Below are 25,870 nucleotides of genomic sequence, written 5' to 3' on the forward strand. Positions count from 1 at the left end.
CATGATTAAAACATGATAAAAAAAACCAACAACCCCCCCAAAACCAGATCATGATGCAGCTCACATTATATAGTAAAATAAATTCTTAAATTCCTGTATATCCGATATAAACAAAATGGTGCATTGTTTAAATGGCTCATACAGTAAATTGGGCAGTTTATATGGCAATTTTATTGTCTGTATCAGGGCAAATTTCATCTTTACTAACAAGTGGTTTCATAGGTTTCAGAGTAGCAGCCGTGTTAGTCTGTATTCGCAAAAAGAAAAGGAGTACTTGTGGCACCTTAGAGACTAACAATTTATTAGAGCATAAGCTTTCGTGAGCTACAGCTCACTTCATCGGATGCATTGGTGGAAAAAACAGAGGAGAGATGTCATGTATCAGACAAAAGGCAGCACCATATCTGGGGCATTGGTTCTATATTGTCTCAGTAAAGAGTGCCACCTACTGACCCACCAACAACACTTCTTGCAGCTTCTGAATCTTTGGAAGATTCCCACCAAATGCTGAGCCAGCCAGGTCTGCTGAGCTTCTAGGGGCTAATAAAATCTCAGTGGAAAGGCAATAAAGCTGCAGCATATAAATGAAAATAAAAAAGGTGATTTCCCCCCCCCCTCCTAGTAGCTCTTCTCTACCATTTGAAACTGGCTGAATAAAGTTAGAGAAAAAGTAAATTCAGCATAGTTTGGTTCAATAGATATCAGTTAATTCTAGTTTCCAAGGCTCTGATTATTTGATTTAGCTGATCTGTTTAATGTGGGAAAATATTTAGTATGGAAAAAATAATTTAAAACCATTATTTTACTATAGTCCATTTGATCAGTTGTTCTATTAAAACAGTTCCATTGAAATTACTGAAAATCAGGTCAATTTGAGTGAAATGTTTTTTAAACCAAAAAAAAAAAAGACACCATCAATGAACAATCAATGCCAGTGATAAAGCATTTTGTTTCCATTTGCTTCCACAGACTATAGAATTAAAAGAAGCTCTTCCACCTGAACTACATCTTTGAGTAAATACATGCCACAGCCAATGCATTTCTTTCCCTTATTGTCACTCACTTGTGAGATTTCTTCCAGTTTGTTCACTAGGTCCTGCTCCACAGTCGTATGCCTGGATGATAAATGTGTACTCCTTCTGCAGTTCACAATCAATTGGACTTTTTGCTCGGAGACGACCTTCTCCAGATGTCTTGTTTAGCACGACAGCTTCAAAGGGCATTTCCTGTCCATGGATTTTAAAAGCACAGATTTCGCCTGTAAAGAATAAAACATGGGGAATATTATTATTGGTTAGAACCAATTCAGACATGTTTGAATGACATCTGATGTGCTGGCAACCACCTGTATTTCACAACCTGTGACAGATAAGTGATGTAGACTATTCGCTGAACAGCATACCAACACAAACTACCAGCTGAAATAAACAGAACCTTATGTAAATGAATGAGAGGTAAAGGGACAGGCAGAAGGAAAAATAGAGAAAGTCTTTATACTAGGTCTCATCTTCTTTCGTTGCTATTCTTTCTTCTGACACCAGCATTGCCTCTGTGTCAAATGGCAGCATGTCGATTTCACCAAATTGTTTTGGTTGGAGAAAAAAAAAATCAGGGAAAACAAAACCCAAACATTTAATTTTGAATTTTTTTTCCAATTTTATTTCAAAATTTAAAATGTGAAAAAAGTTTAAAATTTACATGAAATGTTTTGTTTCAGGTCAAACAAAATGTGTTGCTTGACGCAAAGTGATTTTTTTTTTTAATCTGCCAGTGAACTGAAAAATGTGCACTGCTCTACTCTCGGTACATTGTAAGTGTAACTTGTTCTATTTACACATATATAACAGTTCTGGGACAGAGGCAGTCACCTCTTTCCAAAATCTCAGCACTCACCCAAACATCTTATTCCCAGGAAACTATACTGTCCCAAGAATTAAATCCAAATATAGAGAATAAGACGAGAACCAACTCTGTGCTATTTGCCACAGATTTTCTCAAAGGACTACTATATAACAAAACTGACAAAATAGCATAGACTAAAAACTTGCTTGCTTACTAACAAAAAATTGCAAGAATGTATGTCAGAACACCATCTGGTGACTCTTCCTATAACATTTTTTAAACACACTTTTAATTAATGGCAAGTAGGCCACACTATGGCTCTTCGCCCATTTCACAGATCGTCTATAGCTTCAACCTCTGTCTTGTCACATGCTGCAGCTTTAGAGAGTAATCATTACACTTCACCTCTGTAGGCAGGAAATAGAAAATGTGGAGGCTATTGAACGTGTAGGGGAAGGTGTATTAGAGTCTGGTACTGTGGATTTCTCTGCAGGATCAGCACTAGTTATTTAGCATTTGTGTTTACCCATACTTATGGCACAGCAGGAGAACACATACAATACATGTTTAGTTGGGGCCAGTGGCCCCACTACCTTACAGAATAGCATGAAAGGGATGCAACTTTTATGCTAGTACATAGGCTGGAATGGTGGCTGTAGTTAGCCTGCACAGCTCTCATGGCCCTGGGCTGAAGATAAGATTTCACCTGCCCAGACTCTGCTTGCTCCGCCTGCAAAAAACCTGAATGTTAGGGCTTTATGCAGGTGGATTTCACCAACTGGTCAAATCCCAAAAGGGGCTAAGTATCTGCATTTTGATGTATTACTGTGGGAGTTGTGGGTGTTCAGCAATACCCAGGATCAGGCTCATTGCTATGTATGAACTGTACCGCTATAAATAAAGGGGTGAAATTAATAAGATGCCAAGGATGATGAAGCTTGCTGAGTGCTGATCATGAGTGTTGATCATTGTGAATATATACTAGACATCAACTGAATGCCATGTTCATCTCTGAGCAGATAATTTTCACTCCATGCATCTGAAGAAGGTGGGTTTTTTACACATGAAAGCTTATGCCCAAATAAATCTGTTAGTCTTTAAGGTGCCACCAGACTCCTCATTGCTTTTGAGGATACAGACTAACACTACCCCTCTGATCTCTGAGCAGAGTGTTATCCTTATTTCCTGCAACAAAACATTCTGAAGTAATACTATGGACTTTGATTTTAATTTAATGCCTTTTCTGATACATCTAAGTGATATTGTTATATAACAACTGGAAGTTTAATGGAGAAATATTCACTGCATTCTGTAACAATGGCCTTCCCACAGTTCTTAATAGTAAAGTTTCCCCACAGAAATACAGTCCATCAATACAAATCATAACTTTAGGTTTTTGTGGTTATTACTATATTGATCTCATCTGATTATGAATAATACAACATTTTTAGTCATCCGATTCTGGCATTTTAAAAAATAAAATAAAAATAGTTTACTGCAGTAAAGAAGAAAATTAGCTGAATCACACACACACACTCTCTCTCTCTCTCTCTTGTTGGGTCAAACCTGATTGATGCTGTGACCACTTGCACCATGGTGCAATGCTACTCACTCAAATTTGACCCAGCAGCCCCTTCACCATAATGGAAAGGCAGTCAGGCCAAACCTGAGCAGCACTGCATCCCCATGTACCAAAGCATATGTTTGCCTAGGGTCCAGGGATGGGTTAATCTGGCCCTGTTTGTGATATCCTGTTTTTCTTTCATTTCCTCATTGCGTTGTACAAGCAATTCTCTACAAAGGGAGAGGGTTGACTTTAGTTCCTGGGTTGGTCTTACAGAGACCCATTGGAAGGTTGGAAAGGCAAGAACAAATCCTTGTACAGAGATTCACATAAGGCATCCACATGGCACATGCTAGGGTAGGCTTAGGAGGAGCTCCTAGTGGGAGCAGGTGTTACTCTTTCTTCCATGCCAGCAATTTGAAGTTCTCCCTCCCCATCCTTCTCTAGGCATGCCTGAGAAAGGGACCTTTGTCCTGGACCTGTAAGTAAAGATATGCTTTAAATTTGCGGGACACTGCTTTCACAACTCTGGCATCATTCAGACTTATCCTCACTCATGCACATGCCTATCTCGCTGCATAAAATCTCCTGTTCTAGCACTCTCTGAGAAAAGATACTGTGCCAATTGACTCCCATCTATTTGAACACAATCATAATCATTATGATTACACCTCCATATGATATCTAAAATGCTTGTTAAGGCTTAAGCTGAAACTGATCACCAGAGAAGGGGCTGAGGATACGATTCCCTCATCCCACCCCTACAAGAAATATTAGTCAAGGTAATTAACTTTAATTTTGGTTGGGGTTTTTTGCCTCCCTTCAAAACATACTTCAGTATGATCTGAAGGGACCAGAAGGGTGAATGGCTGCTTTTCAAAGTCTTCAAAGAGAGGGGATGAAGGCGGCGCTACCAAAAAAAAAGCATTTGCCCCATTTAGGATAAGTTCCTTTTTATGGTGCCTTTCGGCTCCAAAGCTTGGGCATTTGTGGATATGTGGAAGTCTCTTGCAATACAAGTTGGTTGTAATGAATGCCCATAAAACAGGCATGAGAACAGGTATCCTGAGGATGCTGTGTGGAGGGAGTGCTGGTGGAAATGGGGCATGGAGGAGGGTCTATACAGAGGTACAGACACCTCCTTGGAAAAAAACATTCTTCCACAATATTGATATGACTTGGGAATTGCCCTCTTGGGGACCCCCTTGGTTTATGAGTACTTGCTTCAACATTAGCTATTGACTACATGGTTACATCTCAGTCTGCATTCCTGTAATTCAATAAAAGTTGTGGCCATTGACATTAACCTATTTATGAGTGTTGTGTTCTCTCTGCACATCATCCAGATTGGCTTCAGCAATATACACTTACTAAATTTGAGATCTACGTTACTTAAAGTGTGAACTTTGGTAGAGATCCGTGGATTACTACTGTAGGCAATCAATCATATCATTTCCCATTTAGGAGTTATGCTGAATTGAAAAATAGTACTGGTAACTCACCATTCTTAGCGTATAATTAACAAATCTCCTCAACACTTTGAAATTCTTATTAAAACAAAATCTGATATTCAGCAACCTCTACATGCAGGGCTTAGGATATCAATTATTGCTCAAAATCAACCAAGTGACTCCCATTTCAGTGAATTGGCATTGATTTTAGTGGCAGAGGATCACGCCCTACCTTATTTAATCTATAAACCAGGGGTGAAAGTAACTTAAAGGATTTACCGTATTCCTGAGCAGAGGGGTGTGGCCTCAACTGGAAGAGTGGGGCCTTTAAATACCTGGACCCTATAAATCAAATTTAAAGGCCCCGGGGCTCTGGCTGCAGCTGGGAGCCCCAGGTCCTTTAAATCACCCCCGAAGCTACCAGCTGCAGAGGTGGCTGGGAGCCCCTCAGGGGCAATTTAAAGGGCCCAGGGCTCCGGCTGCCGCTACCACAACGGAGCTCTGGGCCCTTTAAATAACCAACAGAGCCCTGCCACCGCTACCCAGGGCTCCAGCAGTGGGGCTCTGGCAGTGATTTAAAGGACCAGAGGCTCCAGCCACTGTGGGGAGCCCCAGGCCCTTTAAATCACTCCCAGAGCCCTACTGCCGCTACCCCAGGGCTCCGGCAGCAGGGCTCAGGAGGTGATTTAAAGGGCCCAGGGCTCAGCCACTGCAGGGAGCCCCGGGCACTTTAAATTGCCAGCTTGGGGAAGCCAGTCCAGTCCGGCACGGTGTACTGGCTACAAAATCAATTGTTGGACTTGCATTGACAGCTACAGAGAGGAAGCCACTTTAGTTTATAAATAGAAAGGAAAACAGTTTTATTTAATTAATTTCAAAAGGAGCCAACAGGTGAAAATGTGTTATGCCCTTTTCCTCCTGCTTACAGGTGACTCTTAATGCTCTGTTTACTTTTTCTTCAATTGACACTTATAACACCAAAGACAATGTGTCTCTAGCCTTACTCAAAAGGAGTGATATAAAAGGTAGTTCGGTCCGCATGCCCATTCATTATGTTCGTGCCTGCTAAGGCTTATATATGGGCTCCAACTGGAACAATAATTTTTGCTTACCTGGAACTTTTAAGAACTAGATTGAGCAGATGGATTAAGATTAATCATGTCACACGGGGTATTTGAAAGCCTTCAGTATCTACTTTTAGTTATTACCATCCTGGACTGACTCAAAAAGGGTCCATGAAGTAAAAAAGGTTGTTATTTTTTATCCCTTTACCCATCACCTGAGCATTTAGTCCTCCAAGAGTTTTAAATTGGCTAAATTGGCTAGTAGATATGATTCTGCTCTCAGCATAAATCAGGAATGGCTTCACTGAAGTTAATTAAAAGTATACCAGTGTAAAAGGGGGATAAATCAGAATCAGGTTCTAGATCCCTTTTTAACTTATTGCATACACTCTGTCTATACACATTGATTTAGATACATTGTGTGCGCGCGCGCACACACACACACACAAGAAGTATGCAAGCAAACAACACCGTTAGTATTGTATGATTAACTCAGTACCCACTTTCTCAGTAATCAGCATGGAACCACTGTAAATAGATTTTGTTGGTTTTAAAAGTTTTAAAAATTGAAACCTTCCAGAGTAATAAACTGCAGGAAAGTGTGAGAGGTTGGATTCTGCAAACATCTCCTGCAGTGCACAGTTCTGTGTTCTTGGGAGTTTCTCAGTGGCAGTGGAAAGGCTTATGGCCATGACATGTTTTTCTGCTGTGCTAACGCTTAAACAATTACAAGCTATTTTTTTAAAGCAAAAGTAATAATTTATATTACTGAAGTGAGAGATGTGGAATAATTTTAAGACCTGAAGAAAATGTTGTTGCTAGCAGTAGTACTTTTACTGTGTATGCCTTTCTAGTTCAGTGAACTCAACACTATTGAAGCTTGGCGAACTACTGCAACTAGCAAGCTATACTGAAACCATAAAGGAGAAGCGGATAGCTTAATAAAAGATATTCATTATGCTGATTATGTTTAATTTTATGAGCAAGAAACTCAGCCAACTGGAGTTCAAAACTACTGCTATGCGCACTGCTGTATTCACTTACTCTTCAAAAGGTGAGAATTTGAGAAAGTCATTCAGCTGCAATAATGTAGAGAAGTAGCCCTTTCCATTGTACTCCATTGCAACATGGTCTAGTGCCAAAATTGGGATATGCGTGCCATCTATCTCCCCAATGCAGTTAGGGAATCTCATTGCCGCAAAGCATCCACCGTTTCCCGCACATTGCCCAGAGCCACAGTCCTTCGTAGCAGGAGGCAATTAATGGCCCTGCACACTTGCATCACTACAACTTTCACAGTGTACTTCCCACTCCAAACTGATTTGCAGATGATCTGTAACAGTCAAGAGTCTCCAGTTTCTACAAAGCAATCACCACTCACTTACCTACCATTATGGCAGCTCTCATTTTGGTGTCCTTGTGCCACGGGCAGAGGCAAGCTCTGCACACAGTTCTAAGAATATGGCTTTGCTCATATGAAAGTTCTGCAGCCACTGCTTGTCATTTCATATTTTAATCACAATCCGATCCCCAGAGCCAATCAGAAGGGGGACCAGGAGGGCCATTTGTTACATTTTAGTGTCTTCATAGTTTTATGTCTAGTTGACTAAGGAATTATTTATGTGTGAGAATTCCTCATTATTATCTTCATATGGTAGCTAAAAGAGGTGACTGGTTGGTTGGTTGAGCCCTAGCTTGGCAGCTTGGCCATCATCATAGGCTTTCGTAGGCTACAGGCCCAGATTCAAGGTGAAAATTTGTGAGGACAATCTTGTACAGTGAGTTTCATGAGGACCCAAGTTTTAAATTTTTGGACATTATCCCTCTGTCTGTATCTGTGTTTACTATATATATGTGATCCCTTTGTCTTCAGCTCAGCCTGTTATATTGTACCTTGTGTGCTTGAGTTTTGATTCAATGATAAGGATAATAACCTGTCTGACTGTTTCATTTTGTGTTCTTAATTAGTATTCCTTCATTTTAAGTCTTTTCAGCATTTGTGTACCATTCAGCATTTTTGTACAAATTTACAATAGAAGATTTCATGTGTAGATAAGCTACTTATAAACAGCAGAATATTTCAAGTGTGGATAGGCTACATATTGACCAGATAGATCACTACGAAGAGGAGATTTGAAAGTGGTGCAAGCAAGAGACGGGAAAAACAACTGATTGAAGCAGCAGCTAAGAGCTCAAAGCCAATAACTTCATTTCTCAAACCACTGGAAAACACACATTACCCAACAAACAATGCTACAGATAATGAAAACTCTGCAACTGCAACAGGTGATATTTCAGTGCCAATACCCAAACATGAGGACAGTAGTCAAGAAGGAGATGTGCCAACAGTAACAGATGCAGCAGAAGATCTTGTGTACAATCAAGAAACTCAATAGCAACAGGAAGATGTAGATCTTATGTAGCAAGAGCAATTCATGAGTACTACAGGTTTGACTGTGACTGACACTGGAATTATTGACAAGAGCAATGCTGCCCAAATGCAATCTTTTCTTCAAATTAGTTGTTTTGAAATTCCAATTAACATTCTACGAGATGCTGATAATCATGCTTTTCCTACTTGTCTGCTGACAAAAAATCTTCCAAATGCTTCTGCAAAAGGGACTGGTTATGCTGCAGTACAGAAAAACAATCTCTGTACTGTGCACCCTGCTTCATTTTGAACAAAGGTGGTGCAAATGCATCAGTTCTCTCTGATCAATCAGGATGGAGCATCAACTGAGGTTAGAGGAAGTTGAAAGACCGAATACCATCACATGACAGTTCAATGTCACACAAAGAAAACTATGTTGCATGGAAATCAGCCAGTGGGGCAGCATCAGCTGAAAGTTCAGTTAAGAATTTACTCTTGTTTGAACTCTCTACAGAAACTAATAACTGGAAAAAACTTCTTGAGTGCATCCTGAATGTCATCCTTTTTCTTTCTCAGCGGGGATTGGCTTTTTTTGGTTCCAGTCAATGTATTGGTCATCGTGCAAATGGAAACTTTCTAGGCATAGTTGAGCTCCTCAGCAAATATGACCTACTTTTATCAGAGCATGTTAAACATGTTCGAAAATCCCAAGAGAATAAAAAGCACAAGCAAGTCCATTATCTCTCCATACACATACAAAACAAGTTTATTGAGCTATGTGGATCATTCGTTCAAATACCAATTCTTCATGAGATTTGAAATGCCAAGTATTTTTCAATCATTGTTGATGCCACTCCAGATTGTTCTCACAAGGAACAACTCCTATGGTTATTCGATATGTTAAGATTGTAGACAGCTCAAAATTTTCAATTGAAGAAGGTTTATTTTTTTGATAATTTCATGAGAAAAACTGGAAAAGAAATTGCTGCTTGAGTACTAGCAAGTCTACAAGGTTTTAAGTTAGATTTTCAAGTCTGCACTGGTCCAGCCTATGACAATGAATCTAGTATGGCTGGGAAGTACAAAGGCGTACAAGCAGTTCTGCTTGAGAATAATTCCAGCTGTATTTTCTCCATCTGTGGAAACCACATACTAAACCTTGTAGATGTTGACTGTGCTGAATCGTGCAAGGAGGCAATTACTTAGTTTGGAACTGTTCAGCAAATGTACAATCTCTCCAGTAGCAGTCCATAAAGGTGGGGAATTCTGAAGCAATATCTTCCTGTTTCACTGCATGGGATGTCCAAAACTAGAAGGTCTGCATGGATTGATGGTGTTCAACCAGTTATGCAGCATTTGAATTCAGTGAGAAAAGCTTTAAATGAGCTTGGATCTCTCAGTCTCACTGCACAGGCTCGAACTGAACTTCAGTTTATTCAGAAGCAAATGTCCAAATTTGAATGAATTCTGATGTCATCTTTGTAGATGAAGCTACTTACAATGATCCACCAAATTAATCTGGTAATTGAAGCACGCAATGCTACACTTGATGTTGAGAGGGATAACATTGAAAGTCTTATCAATGACATTCAACAGATTCGTGAACCATGGGATGCGATCCTGACTGAGTCCAAACTAGTAGCACAGAATATTGGCATTTCATCTGAGTTCTCCACCAATCGCAACTTACCTACTGAATCTGATGCCGAGCAGCATTATAGGGTCAATGTCTTCCTTGTCATCATTGTCTCTATTCAGTCAGGTCTTACACGTCAATTTGTGTCACTGCAAGTAATTTGTACCCTTTTGGGGTTTCTTTGGCAGTTCAACAGACTGAGTAATGAAGATCTACTTTCTGCAGCTGAACAATTTCAGCAACAGTACAACAAAGAAATCTCAAAAGATCTCAGTGACAAGGTCATCTTCCTCAGATGAATATATTCCACGAACTTTAAATTGGATTGCAAGCAAAAAGAATTGCTTGCAGAAATGCTCTAACTTGGACTCTCTGAGGTGTTTCCAAATATCACAATTGCATTGCGTATTTTTGTCAGTTTGCCTGGTTTGTCAGTTTGTCAGTGGCTTCAGGTGAACGCACCTTCAATGTGTTGAAGCAAGTAAAGAACTATCACCGTTCAACTATGAGACAAGTGCATTTGAATGGGCTCGCCATGCTTAATATCAGCTGTGATATTGCATGAAAGCTAGATTTTTCCTCAATAATTAGTGCATTTGCACAGAAAAAGGCTAGAAAAGCATTTGTTAAATAAAAAAAATCAAATTATGTCTTATGCTTTTTTTGGTGCCTTATTTTGTTTTCATGTGTCATCATTTTTTATTTTTCTTATGGCTAGGGCCTCAAAAGCTGGAAGTGGCCTGGGCCTTTCTGGACCTCTGAGAGGGCCCACTGATCCCACCATTCGGTGTTTGTTTCCCGAGCCCAATAATGAGTGTCCACTGTGTGCAGCTACTCCAGGAATGCCAACATCCATCTTGAATGGTTTCTTTCCATGGCACACAACAGGGTAGGCAGCACAGATTCCTGTTCAGATTCAAAGCTCATGAAATACTACAGGTTCAGTTGCATTAACACTTATCAGAAGACTGGTGAACAGTACAGGATCCATGCTTTTATGGAGAGATGGCAGTCGCGAAGTTTATAGGGGCAGTTGAAAAACCATGTGAAATGTAGTCAGAATCCCTTGGCATTATGGGACAGAGAAAAACTGTCCCCTCCCCCCATGATCCACTGCGATCCATTCCTAGAACTCCTTGTGGGAGAAGGTGGCGATTTGCACAGTGGAATAGCTACCCATGATGCACTGCTCTCTTTGTCAGTGCTAGAGCACCAACTGTGGACACGCTCCGCTGACACAAGGAGTGTTGTGTGAACACGCACAAGCAATGTAATTACAGCAGTTTATGATCGTCAATGTAACTTAAGTCAACTTAACTGTGTAGTGTAGACATGGCTAGGAGTGGCGGCTCTTACAGCAAAGCACTGTAAAAGGCACCCCAGGTAGGAGAACTGAGAGGATACAGCTGTTCATCAGTGCAGATTGTACCCTAGGTAATGTCACACTGAGATCCTGGGGTGTAAAGCAGTATAGAAATAGAAAATATTGCAGTTCATTTTTCTCAGCAATCGATACTTACCAAATTCAATTTCTGTTAGTTTACTATGGATAAACCTTAAGTAGCCCTGAACGTAACTTAACCAACAAACTTTCCCTCATCCTCAGATCTTCATGATTCAGCAGAATAAAGCAAGAAAGGTGTAAATTTTGAGAACAATGCCAAGGAGTTCCAGAGCACAATCAATAAAAGGAGTGCCAGAAAAACCCATGGGTGCTGAAAATGTATTCCTAACCACATTAAGCTTGCTCCAACCACAGTATATTGACTTCCTAACTTTTGTTAGTTTCATGTTTACAATAGTTACATAGCTGTTACAGTGCATACGAGTATTGCATTGACACAGAGACAGGGATGAGGGGCACATTGGTGAGGTGGCATGTGGAGACCTTTGATTGATATCCCTCTACCTCTGCTCTAACTGATCCCGCATTGCCAGCTCTTGTGATTTTATCATTTAATCTCATGATATTTGCTATCTGCCTTAAACTACAACCTCCTAGATTCATGATTATGTGTAATTCTCAGCTTTCGTTTAAGAAAAAGTGTTTCTACCCCAGTGGTTTCACTTTTGCATTCCCTAATTTTAACAGAAGGAAAAGGAGTACTTGTGGCACCTTAGAGACTAACAAATTTATTTGCTTCTCTGAAACCTGTCATTAACAGTTGTTTTTATGCTATGACTATATAGAAGACACACAAACAATGTCTTAATTAAGTCATAATGCTTAGGGAAGAATAAATAGTATAGAATCTGTAACAGCTATATAAATCATTAAGGAAATATACTGGTGTTTTCACATCTGCAGGTTTTGAAGATATAATGCAATATTCAGAAAATATTGAAAACTGTATAGTTAAAAAGTGCAGATAGTAACATTAACAAGAAAACGTTATCCTCTGGGGACTAACTAGGACATAATTATTCTGGTTCCAATGGCATCTCTTTCTGATTCATAATTTAGGCTTGAATAGAGACTGGGAATGGATGAGTCATTACACAAAGTAAAACTATTTCCCCATGTTATTTCTCCCCCCCACCCCACCCTACCCCCCACTGTTCCTCAGATATTCTTGTTAACTGCTGGAAATAGCCTACCTTGCTTTTCACCATGAAAGGTTTTCCTCCTTCCCCCCCCCCCCTCCCCTGCTGCTGGTGATGGCTTATCTTAAGTGATCACTCTCCTTACAGTGTGTATGATAAACCCATTGTTTCATGTTCTCTCTGTGTGTATATCAATCTCCCCTCTGTTTTTTCCACCAAATGCATCCGATGAAGTGAGCTGTAGCTCACGAAAGCTTATGTTCTAATAAATGTGTTAGTCTCTAAGGTGCCACAAGTACTCCTTTTCTTTTTGCAAATACAGACTAACACGGCTGCTACTCTGAAACCTGTCATTTTTTAATGAGTGTCAATAAAAGTCATAATTGGATGTACAAATCCTTTTGGCTTTTATACACAACCTACCTTCACTGAGTGCCTATTGTTTAGTCTAAGCACATACTGCAGCCTCGACACTCATGATCAATGATTGCATATTTTTATTTACAAATCAGAAATTTGTAGTAGATGACACATCAATTCATTTCAGCCAGTCATCTTTTAGTAAACACTGGCACACAGATGCTGCAAATGCCCTAATTCCATGTGTGTCTGAAAGATGGATCATGGAATGATTTCTCCTCTAGATTAGTGAGGTCCACATTGATGAAAATAGGCGATAATTTGCTCTACAAGGCACTAACCCATTTTAGTGTGTATATCCTTTGAAAAAGGTGAAACCATTATTATAATAGAGACCTAGAGGACTTTATGTGTAAGATTAAAAAGGGTATTACAATGGCTGCAGTAATTTGTAGTCACTTTAAGTATTGCTGAGCTGTTAAAGGACAAATGCTAATAAAATATATAAAAGTAGCTTATCATATTAAGAAGCTAATGATGTATAATATGACTGGAATTTCAAATTAAGCAAAGATCAAGAATTATGAACATTTGCTGGCAAACATCTAGTGCTTACTGAATCGTTACTCCACAATAGTCAATTAAATGCGACAAAAACTACAAAGCAGCAGGATTGCACCAACAGATCTGTTCCACTCAGATTCCTTGTGAGATGTACAAATCACTCCTATAGGGCACAGAGACAAATAAGAAAACTAACAGTAACATTTCATGTTTGGAATAGAAAACTAGCAGCTGTTTATCTTTTGAGGACTCGGAAGACTGACGGAAAAAGTTACTTTTTAATTAAACTACTTTCTCCAGGGCCCAGCACCAAGACAGATGAATTTCCTGAAGCAGGAAGCTTGTGACACTGTGCATTTATTTAAATTATTCTTCTGAGTTTTTTTAAAATGCATTAATTAAGGTACTATTAGCTTATTCAGTGAGGTAAACATGGCAGGTGGTCAAGTTCTGTTTTCTAGTCTATTACTACTTAGAGTTCAGAGGAGCCATAACACTTTAATACCACAATTCCATATAAGGCATTCTGGGCCAGATTTGGACCTGATGTAAGCAGGTGAACACTCCATTTAAGTCAATGGAGAGGCATCTGCTTGCAGCAAGACTGAATTTGGCCCCCTATTTGTGAGATTCACCATGGCCCAGGTTGGGCAATCAGAGCTGGAGGAAGGGACTTCTGCACCTATGTAGAGTACTATACTTCTGCATAGGCAGAGTGGTGAAGGCTAGAGGATCCAATTCCAGGATCAGGGCTTTCTCCCCCAGGCCCCCCTTTCTTATAGTATTTGGAGAGTTAATGCCTATTTGCTCTTTTTATTAAAACATGACTTACATTAAAATCAATCACTTCAATTCAAAAGGTGCTGAGTGTTTCATTTCAGGCTCAATCCCGCAAGAAGCTGAGCACTCTGGCTCCAATCCAGCAAAGCACTTTAGCCTGCGTTTAACTTTCAACACGGGAATAGTCCCATTGACCTCAACAGCTCTTTGTTTACTTGAGCGGAACCAGTCACATGCTTCAAGGTAAGCAGGTATTTAAACGCTTTGCTGGCTCAGGGTCAACATGCTTAACATGTTGCAGCATCAAGCCCTAATACTGGATAGCCATGCTATGAAAATGAAGACTATATATGCCTATTGCCATTTATAAGAATCAGGCTTCTTCTATATTTTCTTGTCTGAGAAAGGCATGTATGCCTCCCAGTTATCCTAAGCCCTTGTAACTACCACCTGCCTCCACAGACCTCTCCTGCTTGGCGAGCATTACAGTATGTAAGGTTTCCTCTGAAACCAGATTATGTCACTCCATGTATCACAGGCACCTCTTGCCTCTGGACCAAAATATTGTAAATGGTGTGTGCCTTGTTTAAGCATATATTTAAAAGGAACTCCCCCCCTCCTCCTTGCTGACTGAAGTGCATGAAAAGCACTGAAACTAACACATAGAGCCAAATCCTGCCCCGGCTCCCTTTTCTTTCCCTCTCCCACCACTCCTGGTAGACACAAAAGACCCTGAATTTGCAGAAGCAGCAGGATTCCTCTGTGTGTGGAGGAGAATGAGTCTGGGAAGTGTTACAGAGAACTTCTTACAGACCATGAGGCTGTGACTCACTCTGGCTCCCTCTATCCTAGCACATAGGGTTAGTACAATGGGTTTCAACTTTTTCTATACTGGCAACACCTCAAAGCCACTCTCCCATAAAACCATATTGGAAGGACAGTGTGGTTATAACTCCTGGTCAAAAACCTCTGTGCAAGGGGGTTCACTAATATTTGAATCCCCTGATCAACTGTATCTATCCCCCACTGCAAATGGTGCAAAGACAAAAGCAGAGGTTACTAATTTTCTAATGGTATGTGGACTGTACATGCAAAACTGATCATCAGAGAATCAAAGAATTTTATCATGAATCATTCTGTGGTAATTCAATTATACTGTATATTGTACATGGCAGATTGTGGTCTGTATAGACAAACAATTTAGTTTTGTATTGTTGCTTGTGCAAACATAGGGATATTCTGGATAATCTATAGTCTTTCTTATTTTATCTTTAAAAATTCTGAAAATGCTTCAATTTTTTTGATAATTAATTTTGAATGTATATCCCACACTTCCTCTCCACAATCAAAAGTGATATTGTTAACATGCAAAACTGAGAACATTCTAGGTGATGATCCTGAATGGAATGGAATTGATTCACATTCTGAGCTCTGGCGATCTATTCATGCTACAGAAGTCAGATAAGGAGGACAGATTTATTGCTAACCCCAAATAAACTCATTAGGTGTGTATAGAAATATGGGCCTGGTACATGGGAGTTGCTTGGGAAGGAACATTGTGAGGCTACAGGGGCTCATTTCGAAAATGGAATGTCTCCATTTACTGAGATACAACCTTTTGGTGTGATCATATGGGATCTCACACACTAGCAGACTCAGTACAGATGAGTATTTGGATGCGAAACTACCAACCCTTCATTTCTATGATTTCTCTCTCCAGGTTCTGTGCCTGAGGGACAGGTGACGAACTGAGAGCCAGATTACTTTCAGAGGGGACAAACAGAGTGAGCAAGCTTCAGCTTGCCCTGGAGCCCTGAGTCAACCATGCATCCCAGAAGCCAAAAACCTATTGTCCAATGTGCAGGAGGTCTGACTAGATCAGAGGGGGGCAAACTATGGCCCACAGGCCACATCTGGCCTGCAGGACCCTTCCCTCTGGCCCCCGAGCTCCTGCCAGGGAGCGCTGTCAGGACAGGCTTGCGGAGGAGCCAGTCCAACTCCCCGGCAGCGCAGTGAGCGAGGTGGAGGCTAACCTCTGGCCCCACCCCTTCTCTTCCCCTCCCTCCCTCGCAGTCACAGTTCCCCCAGTGCCTGGGCAGTGTGGCTGCAGCTCCGGTCGGGCGGCATGGCTATTGCGCCGCCTTGGAGGTCCAGGGCAGCGCGGTCAGGGGGTGGGGAGCAGGGGAGTTCCGGGGGGTGGGGGCGAGGAGCAGGGGCTGTTGCAGGGGGATGGTTAAGGGGCCTGGGCCCTGCTGCTGGGGCAAGGGGCAGAGCAAGCCAGGGCCCCCCTCTACCCCCAGCATGCTTGGCCCGTCCCCAGCAGCCAAGCCCAGCCAGGGAGCGAGCCCTGCCTGACTGTCAGGGAAAGCAGCCAAATGAGCAGGGGAAACACACAGGGAAAGGACTGAGCCCCGCTTTCCCCCATCCCATAGGTAACGTGGGGTGGGGAGAGCAGGGAGGGTTGGATAGGGACGAGTGTCCCCTGGCGATGGTCAGGGGCAGAGAGCAGGGGTGTTTGGATAGGATGCAGGAGTCCTGGGGGGCAGTCAGGGGTTGGGAGTAAGGGGTTGGATGGGGGTGAGGGTTCCGGGGGACTGGATAGGGGCCTGGGGCCACGCCACGCTTCACTGTTTGGGGAGACATAGCCTCCCCCAGCCTTCCCTACCCAGCCCTCCATACAATTTCTGTACCCGATGTGGCCCTAGGGCCAAAAAGTTTGCCCACTCCTGGACTAGATGATCACAATAGTCCCTTCTGACCTTAAAGTCTACAAGTTTATGAATCATCAACTAAATCAAATGATGTTGTTTCTACTTCTTGACTGAATAAATGAACCATTATAAATAGCAGGAAAACACTTCTGGGACAGATAGCAAGTTTCTGCTCCATGAGTCTCCATTTCAACCACATCCTGCAGGTTAAACAATATTGCTATGATAAGTGACTATCCTTCCAGAAACATCTGCATGAACTTTTGAACTTCTTCACCAATTATTCTAACTAAATTCCTTGTTATCATATCTTCCTTTGCATATTTAATCAGCTTGAAGGTATACGATACAGTAGAACCTCAGGCTTATGAACACCAAAGTTACGAACTGACCAGTCAACCACACATGTCATTTGGAACCAGAAGTATGCAATCAGGCAGCACCAGAGACCAAAAAAAGAAAAAAGAAAAAAAAAAGAAGAAGCAAATACAGTACAGTAATGTGTTAAACATAAACTACTAGAAAAATAAAGGAAAAGTAGCATTTTTCTTCTGCATAGTAAAGTTTCAAACCTGTATTAAGTGCTTGTTCACTTGTAAACTTTTGAAAGAACAACCATAACATTTTGTTCAGAGTTATGAACATTTCAGAGTTAAGAACAACCTCCATTCCTGAGGTGTTCGTAACTCGTAGATTCTATTGTACGTCGGTTTATCGGGGGTTCTCTGAGTAGGTGTATCGGGGGTTCTCTCAACTCATGTTCATAAAAATGTAAGAGAGGCAAACAAATAAGAGGGAAGATACAAATACAAATACAAAAATAAATGGCTCACCAAGATTGTAATCAACCAATTTGTCATTTCCAAGAGAAGCAACTTAAAATAAAAAGCTTAGGAATATTAATTTGAATTTGGCATGGAGCCTGAGCCTACGGACTTAATACCTGCATCTAGCAAACATACAGTACAGTAAAGCAGAACATTATTTTAACTGTTAAGAGCACCATATGGACCCTCCTGATCATGTTTTTTTCCCCTTAATTTGCTTTAACTTGTTTGGGTTTTTTAGAGAATTTGAAAATGTTCATTTCCAGGTATAGATTCACGTTTCAAACTGGACTGATAGACATGATGAGTTACTTTGCACTAGAGACTCTGAGTCTGAAGTATCACCACCAATTTAAAATAATTAAGGTAAAATGATAGCGGCTGGCTCTATCTGTAAAAGAATATCACACAGTCAAGATAATAAATACATATATCAAAGGGAAAGAAAATATGGATCTCTCAAACTCAGACACTAAATTATTATCTGCAATCTAATTTATCTTTGTGCTATTGCTGATTTTTTTGTAAATTCAAATTAACTTATGCTTCTGAGCCTTTCATTCATTCCCCTTATTAGTTTATTTATGCATTTATTTTTATTTCCTGACTGCTTTTTTCTACAAAGCCTCTGGAAAAGACCAATACACCCTCTAATTGCTTGCCCCACCAACCATATATATAATCTGCCTCTTTCTTCTTTAGATCGAGTGGTAAAGGCATGTATTTATGACGCTGAATACCCCAGCTATAATCCTCACTTATGACTGTGATGTCCGTGTCCATGCAGCCATAGTTCATTAGATTACACTTTTTTTCAACACAGTTACTTAAGAGCTGCCTGCCATATTTTCAATGAGAGCTTTTTTACAACCAAACCATGCTTAGTGCTTTATTCATTATTGATGTGAGAACCTCAGCCAGAACAGCCAATTTCTATGTTTCTGAGCATATTGTTAAATCACTAGCAATGTTTTCTATGTCTTCCTTACTTCCTAGTTTTGTCTGTGTTATGGGCTTTTTGCTCGTTTGTTCGACTTTGTGCACACAAATTTTTAAAGAGTTCCATATCTCAGTCATTTGAATCATCACTAATTTAATTCTCCTCATCATTTATTATTGAGCCTATTGCTCCCCAGTGCAGGAATGTCAAATACCAGGGCCATTTGATAGGTTTTTATCATTTGGATAGCATATTTAGGATTTGTGTTCAATTCAATAACTGCACAAGTGTAACCTGCTGGTGTAGATACTATCTACACTGTCATGGAATGACTTGTACCAATGTAACTTATCCTGGTTACAAAATTATGCTGCAGTGATATAGACAGTGTTGACAATAGGCTATACTATTGGCTGAAATCCCAATGTAGAATCTAAGAATCTAAGCTTCCATTAAAAAAAACAAAAAACCCTCTAAATTTGTAGCATTCATAGTGATGAAAAAAATTTGAATGTAGACAAGGATAACAAATGCAGTGTTCTGACTGAATCTTCAGGAAGCCTTAAAAATGACTCTGAAAGATGTGAAACCCACTGCCCCCCATTAATCTCACTGGGATACTAATTCTATAGTTAATGATGACTCAATCTATTTAATTGCTGATCGTTTTAGTGGATGGGTTCGTGGAAGGATTGTGACTGAAACCTCTGGATTATGGGAACTGAAACTTGCTGCAGGATAGGAAATACAGAAGGAAGATAGAAAAGACAGGGAAGCAGAGAACAGAGAATGGGGAAGGAATAGAAACGTATGGCAGAAATAATGCTGGTCCTAGAGAGAAACATATCATTCTTTTAAAGAGATACTGAATACGTATAAAATAAGGCTAGAAAAGTTGTATCAATATAAATATACGAGAATGGTTAAAGCAATACAACCTCTGAGAGTGAACACAGCTATACTAGAATATAGATGCTTTATACCACTATAGGTATTCCCATATAGGAAGGGGAATCTGCTTATACGAGTTTAGCTTCTTTATACAGTAGAAATGCATCTAGACCAGAGGTTGTTCTTGTGTTACTATTTTGCTTAAAACAATTACATCCCTAACTGAAATAATTAAACAAGTACAACAAACTGCGCATCCTAGGCCTCAGGTATCAAGCAAATAAATAACTAGAAGATTAATTACTAGATAAAAGCCATATTTGATCTTGATTAAAATCTCCCACTGTGATCAGTGGGAGAGCTGCTGTATATTCAGGGGAGCACGGAGTCCAAAATATATCCCTGAGCCCATGGACCATAATTAAAAACAGAATTCATCTCTCACCATAAAGGGTGTGTCTTCACTGCAAAAAAGGGAAGATGGGAGGAGTCAGAGCAACATAAATAGTTATCTCACTGTGAAATCCTAGTAGAGACAAAACACTGGTAGTTTATATCTTGAGGTAGCTAGGCGAGGTCAACATCCAGGCCATCCTCAACTGATTCATCACGTGGTAAAACTACAGATATCTTGTCTCCACTAGGCTGTTACATCTGGACAGCTAACACATTAGTAATCCTGTGCTAAAAAACACACTTGTTTTAAACAGTAAAGACAAACATAAAATGAGTTATCTAACACCCTACTGCAGTGTTTCTTTATCAACTGATACATTTGTATATGCGACCAGCTCTACTGCAAACCGTTAACAACCTTGTGATCTCTTATTCAATTCCCTCTCCTCTTCTTTAGTGCTAATACAATTTGGGTCATATGCTGAGCCTGAGATCTTTAAGTAGTCAATCCCTTTCAATGCTATGGTACATTAGCTGCTTCTTGTTCCTCGCTTTCTGCCTTTTAGAAGAATTGTTGATTGTTGTCTCTCCTGTTTTCTGTACATTTCCTAGCTCCTTCTACACAGTGGATGAAATCCTGGCCCTACTGACGTCAATGGGAGAGCTGTCACTGATTTCAATTGATCCAGAATTTCACCCTTGGATTTTAATACTTCCTATCATTGCACATTACTCACTAGGCTGCTTAAGGCATCAAAACACATATAAGGATCAGGTTGAATGGTGTAAATATCTGGAATATGCTTGGACTTCTTTTCCTGCAGGCTGACATTCAACATGAGAATAAGCCACTTGCTTTCTGTGGCATATAAAGTTTCAGTGAGTGACCTGTGCAGAGATTAAGGGTGTAATCCAAACCTCATTGAACTCAATGGAAAGTCTCCCATTGACTTAAAAGGGCTATGAATCAGGCTTAGGTTTTTGTCTTCATGTTGAAATACTCTTGGATATATCATCTCTTCTTTTATAACTTTTACAACCTTTGATTCTTTGACACCCTTTGTGTTTTATGATTCCAGGATATAGAACTTTGAGTGCTCAGATAAGTAAGTGTACTAATGTGCTCAAGTATTTGGATGATCAAGCCCTTAAAAGTTAACAGGGAAACACATATTGTAAGATTCCTATAAACAAACCTTGAGAAAGGAGATGCTGCAGTAACTTAAAAATAATAACCACTGAAAATAGGGATTTTTAACAAAAATAATAAATAGATTCGGGCCGGTCCTATTCCCACTAAAGTTAAGAGCAAAACTCCCATTGACTTCACTGGCAAAAGAATCAGGACTTTGCTGAGTATTAGTAAAATACAGCATTACAGATCACTTAAGATGCAGCATTACAGATCACTAGTGGCTATATTATTCTTAATAAGTAACCATATTAAAACTAACTCCTTTAACACAGGAAATGTACACAGAGAACACAATTACCAGATAATCTTATGCATAATATCAAGGATTTTAAAGACAGAACAGATTTTTTCCCCTCTCTAGTCTGTAGTCCATCATCACCTTCATTTTAGAAAGTGAAGACGAAGGCTTATTTTTTATGCTTTAGAAGCTATGACTGAACTTTCATTGCAATTTAATATTTAATTTGAAATTAATGGAATGAAGGATGCAACTATTAAAACTCAACATGTGCAGCATAAAGCAATAAAAAACGTAGTGCTGTAAAAACATACCATAATAATAAATCGTTTCAGGCAATTTAGAAAGAGAAAATAAATATCTATATAATTTTAATTAACCACTCCTCAATAATGTAAAAAAAGCAAATTACATTTGCAGTTTCTGAAGTAAATTACATCTGTAATTTGAATATTTCTGGTAGGAAATTTAAACAAAGCATTTTATCAAGATGTACAATTAATTCAAAGCCATTTCTATGGTTAACAGAAAAACAATATTGGGTGATCTTTGCATTTATATCCTCAAGACCGAACAAAGAGCATTTGCATTACTGGGCATTACTGTTTTGTTAATGTTTAAATAGTGCAGGCAACTGTGGGCTAACTTTAAAAAGAACAGATATTTGGGAATCTTTCAAGGTTTGAACTTTGGAAAAAAAATATTTGACACCATGACATTTTTCAAAAATAGCTACTTCATTACATGTTCAACCACCACTGGAGTGGCAGTTGTACAACAAGGCTGCTGGAATTTACTGTGGCATTTATCCACAAGTCCTGTGTACAGGGATGAGGAAGAGTGAGCCCCAACCCTAGCAGAGCACAAGAGAGAGCTCAGCCATTAGGGTAGCATAGAATGCTTCCTCTAGCATGCCAGTCTCTCTCCCATTGGGATGCTTTAGGAATCAGTCCTTGCACTTCTCAGAGCAGGGGAAGAGCAAGGATAGCAACTGTGAGTAACTCGTACAGGGCTGCAAAAGTGGGAGGGGTGTGTCTTGTTTCTCTCTGTGGTCAATCAATGGCCAGAATCAAACTAATTCTTAACAAATATCTAGTGTCACAGTACATTGGGAAATTATTAGAATTAGTAGGAGAAGGTGGGCAGGAGAAGCTGTAAGAACGTGGGGAGGTGGTTGCATCAGCATACGGAAGGTTAAGTCAGTCAAGTGATGAGTTTATCATCACTTTCAGCATCAGTATGCTCCGAGATGACAAATTAGTACTCATCACTGTACAAAAATGCCTGCACTGTGGTGAGGGAATACTCAGCATCTCTCAGAGACTAGGCTGAGTTTGCAGATTTAGCAGTTAGAAAAAATATTTTACTTGTAAACTGAGCACATCAATGAATTGAGAAACCATATGCAGGTGAAGTTCCCACAATACTGTAACAGAACACATGCATATTAAACACACCATTCAAACCTGCCTCTTTCCTAGTGTTTGGCTTTATTTGCAATGCAAACACCATCATTAGCAAAATATAAACTTCAGTCTGTATTGTTCCAGTGAGGCTGTTCTAAAGGTTTCCCTGTAGTGCCTCCTCTGTCTCAAAACCTACTTTCCTCTGTCCCTTGAGAGAGACTCCTTGATCTACATGCCAGCATGAGCCACTGATTATATCTTTATGCAGAGGTTTAGCACCTCAGAGTGTCTCTGCATGCATTCCTCCTCCCCAGGCTCCTAGACACTGCCACCCAGTGAGAGAGGCTATAACAGGGAGCCCCATGTGCCTTTATTCGAAAGTCTCTTTTCAATATAGAACTGCACTTTAATATTTCAAAATGCAGTATCAGCAATCTGTGTAACATCATACACCACGGCAAAGAGATGAAAGCACCTCTACTGCTGCTCTATAACACATAGTCCATCATATTCTCTGGACTAGTAAGCTTAAACCAAGACAGTTCCTCTGATAGGATTATATCCATGAAACAGTAAGCAAGAACCCAAACATGTGTTACTCACAATGTATTAAAACATTATAGATGTGATAATGAACAGTCAGTCAAAGGGAACTATGCTGAAGGATTCATGAAAGAAAAAATATGGTAAAAGATGTATCAATATTTATATTTAAATTTTATTTCCTGCAAAGGGCTTAGATAGAAAAACCCCCAAAAGGTGGGCGTGGAATAGGTCTCCTTCAAATTCTCCTGTCTGTCCGTGTTCTGAATCACCCATAGCACCTTAATGTATGCCTCAGATTACTATTTAGCCTATCAAAGGTGCTCACATCTTAGTCAGAATTCCTGGGAACTCTTAAAAGTGTATGTCAGCATGTCAGGGAGGGGGGAGAGTGTACCCATGTTTTAGTGGGTGAAAAAAAGTTGAAAAATAGCACAGAAGAAGTCAAATGGTACTAGTGGTGACAACAAAGATAACAATTAAACAGATCAAAAACAGGTAAACCCTCAAGATCCACATAACTTCAGCAAGTAGTAGCAATCATCCTCTTTGCTCCTCCCTCCTATGGAGTGAAATCCACTATCTCCACTGAAGTCAGTGGGAGTCCTGTAAAGGATGCTTAGAATGTATAAAGAGACATAGAAGGAAAACATAGATGGGCCCTTTCCATCTGAGATGTTTAATACTGATGTAAATTAAGTTTTATCTATGCAAGTAGACAGAAGCTGGGGGGAGGGGTGAAGAAAGAGAGTATAAGAAAAGGCAAAAAGAAACATGAAAATAAAACTAAACATAGTCTTCAAAGCTATCCACCTGCCATCAGGTACCTGCCCGATAGAACACTGTGAGCTTCAGTGTAGCTTTCAATGGGATATAAGCTGTTCTGGGAACTGGAAGAAGATACCGTTGTATTAATTTATAAGGAATAATATAGGCCCAATGAGTTAAAGGGGTGTTAAAATGACCCTGCAAGTGTTCAGTATTAAAGAGTTCTAAACAAGGTTTGGCATACAGAGACCTCAGCCTGCTTAGTACCATGGCAAATGCCATGAAGAAGGAAAAATAGTTAAAGCATTTGAAATGTGAAGTATTAAATAAGGCTTTTAATTTAACAACATCCCTTGTTCCCTCTAGCTTTAAAGCGTTTTTAGAACAAAATCCCCAAGTTTGACAGTCTTTTAGAATGTATTAAAGATGGTAATAACTGTACTTTCTGGGTGGGAAAGAACTTAGTTGAAATGCGTTGGAGCTGTTGTTATTGCTGTCATTACTTGAAGTCTGATCCCCCCGCCCCCGCCTTTTTTTTAAGATGACAAAATTAGACACACACACACACACACACACACACACACACACACACACAACAGGAGAGAGAGAGAAAAGAATAGCAAAGATGGAAAATGAAGCTTTTATCTCTGGTGTTGACTTGCACTTGCAATCACACTGCTGGAAAAACTCAGGCACAGCACATGGTTTTATTAGCCACTCTTGAGAAGTGGCAAACTTGTGGCACTGATTAATGCATTGCTTTAATTTGCCTTTCTGGTCACAGGCTTACATTGGTGTTGCAAAATAGACAATCCTGGCTGGCTAAGCCAGACTCTTATTGGACAGAAGAAAAAGGAAATAAGAAAAAGAATGAATAAGGTAGGGAAGAAAAAGGACAAAAACTTTGAGTGAAACTGATTTATGCTTTAATTTTGATAGAAATGAAAGTTTCAGATAAGAAAACCCCGCTTTTATTCTAGAATATACGTTTTTAGGTGTTTTAGAAGAATTTTTAAAAGGGGGCTTAATGCAAGAGTGCATGTTGCATATAAAAATGAGTTAAGAGTATAAATTGATCATTAATCACTAGTATTTCACTATGTAGAACCAATGTTATAGCATAAAGTAAGTGATAACTAGAAGTGAAAACACATATTCAAAAGTAAATAATTCCACTAGGCATGATCTAGGAATAAATCTCTTTATAAATAAAGTTCCATACTTTTCTGATAGGATTCTATTCCATCAATTTGAAAATTAAAAGAAAATCCCTTTGCACGCAAGGGAAAATTGAGATAGATCTAAAAAACACCCACATTCCTAAAGTAGGTCTCGAAATTCCTTTTACGGAACGCTGTTTCCATGAAATCATGGGAGATCAGAGTTGTGTGTGACATTGTAGATTCGGTCACACTGAAATATTTCATGAATTTGTGTCCATTTCAGTGAATTGTTTCATTAAAAAACTTTTTTAACCCCCCCCAGTGAATTGTTTCATTATTAAAAAATATAGAATATTTTGATTTTTCCAATTGAAATGACTTTTCATTTCAAAATTTTCTTTAAATGTATTAAAAACAATCAAACGTTTAAAAATGGTCAAAATCCAAACAAAATTTTCAACTGTCAAAACAAAATGCATTTTTTCAACCTTTTGATTTGCTGAAAACTAAAAGTTTTTGGTTCAATACAATACTTTTTGGGGGTGGGTGGGTGGGTGGGTGGGAATAGAGGAGATTGCCAGTGAACTGAAATATCCATTATTTACACAGCTATACT

General features: G+C 39.6%; 1 protein-coding gene across 1 annotated transcript in view; it reads right to left on the reverse strand.

The window, feature by feature from the left end:
• CLSTN2 (calsyntenin 2) overlaps positions 1–25,870 on the reverse strand; it is a 690,495-nt gene that overhangs the window by 130,763 nt on the left and 533,862 nt on the right. Inside the window, 2 exon segments of the mRNA XM_038416570.2 lie at positions 1,064–1,082; positions 1,085–1,258. Of these exon segments, the coding sequence (XP_038272498.1) occupies positions 1,064–1,082; positions 1,085–1,258 (193 nt within the window).

This window comes from Dermochelys coriacea, chromosome 9 (genome assembly GCF_009764565.3).
Source record: "Dermochelys coriacea isolate rDerCor1 chromosome 9, rDerCor1.pri.v4, whole genome shotgun sequence".
NCBI lineage: Eukaryota > Metazoa > Chordata > Testudines > Dermochelyidae > Dermochelys > Dermochelys coriacea.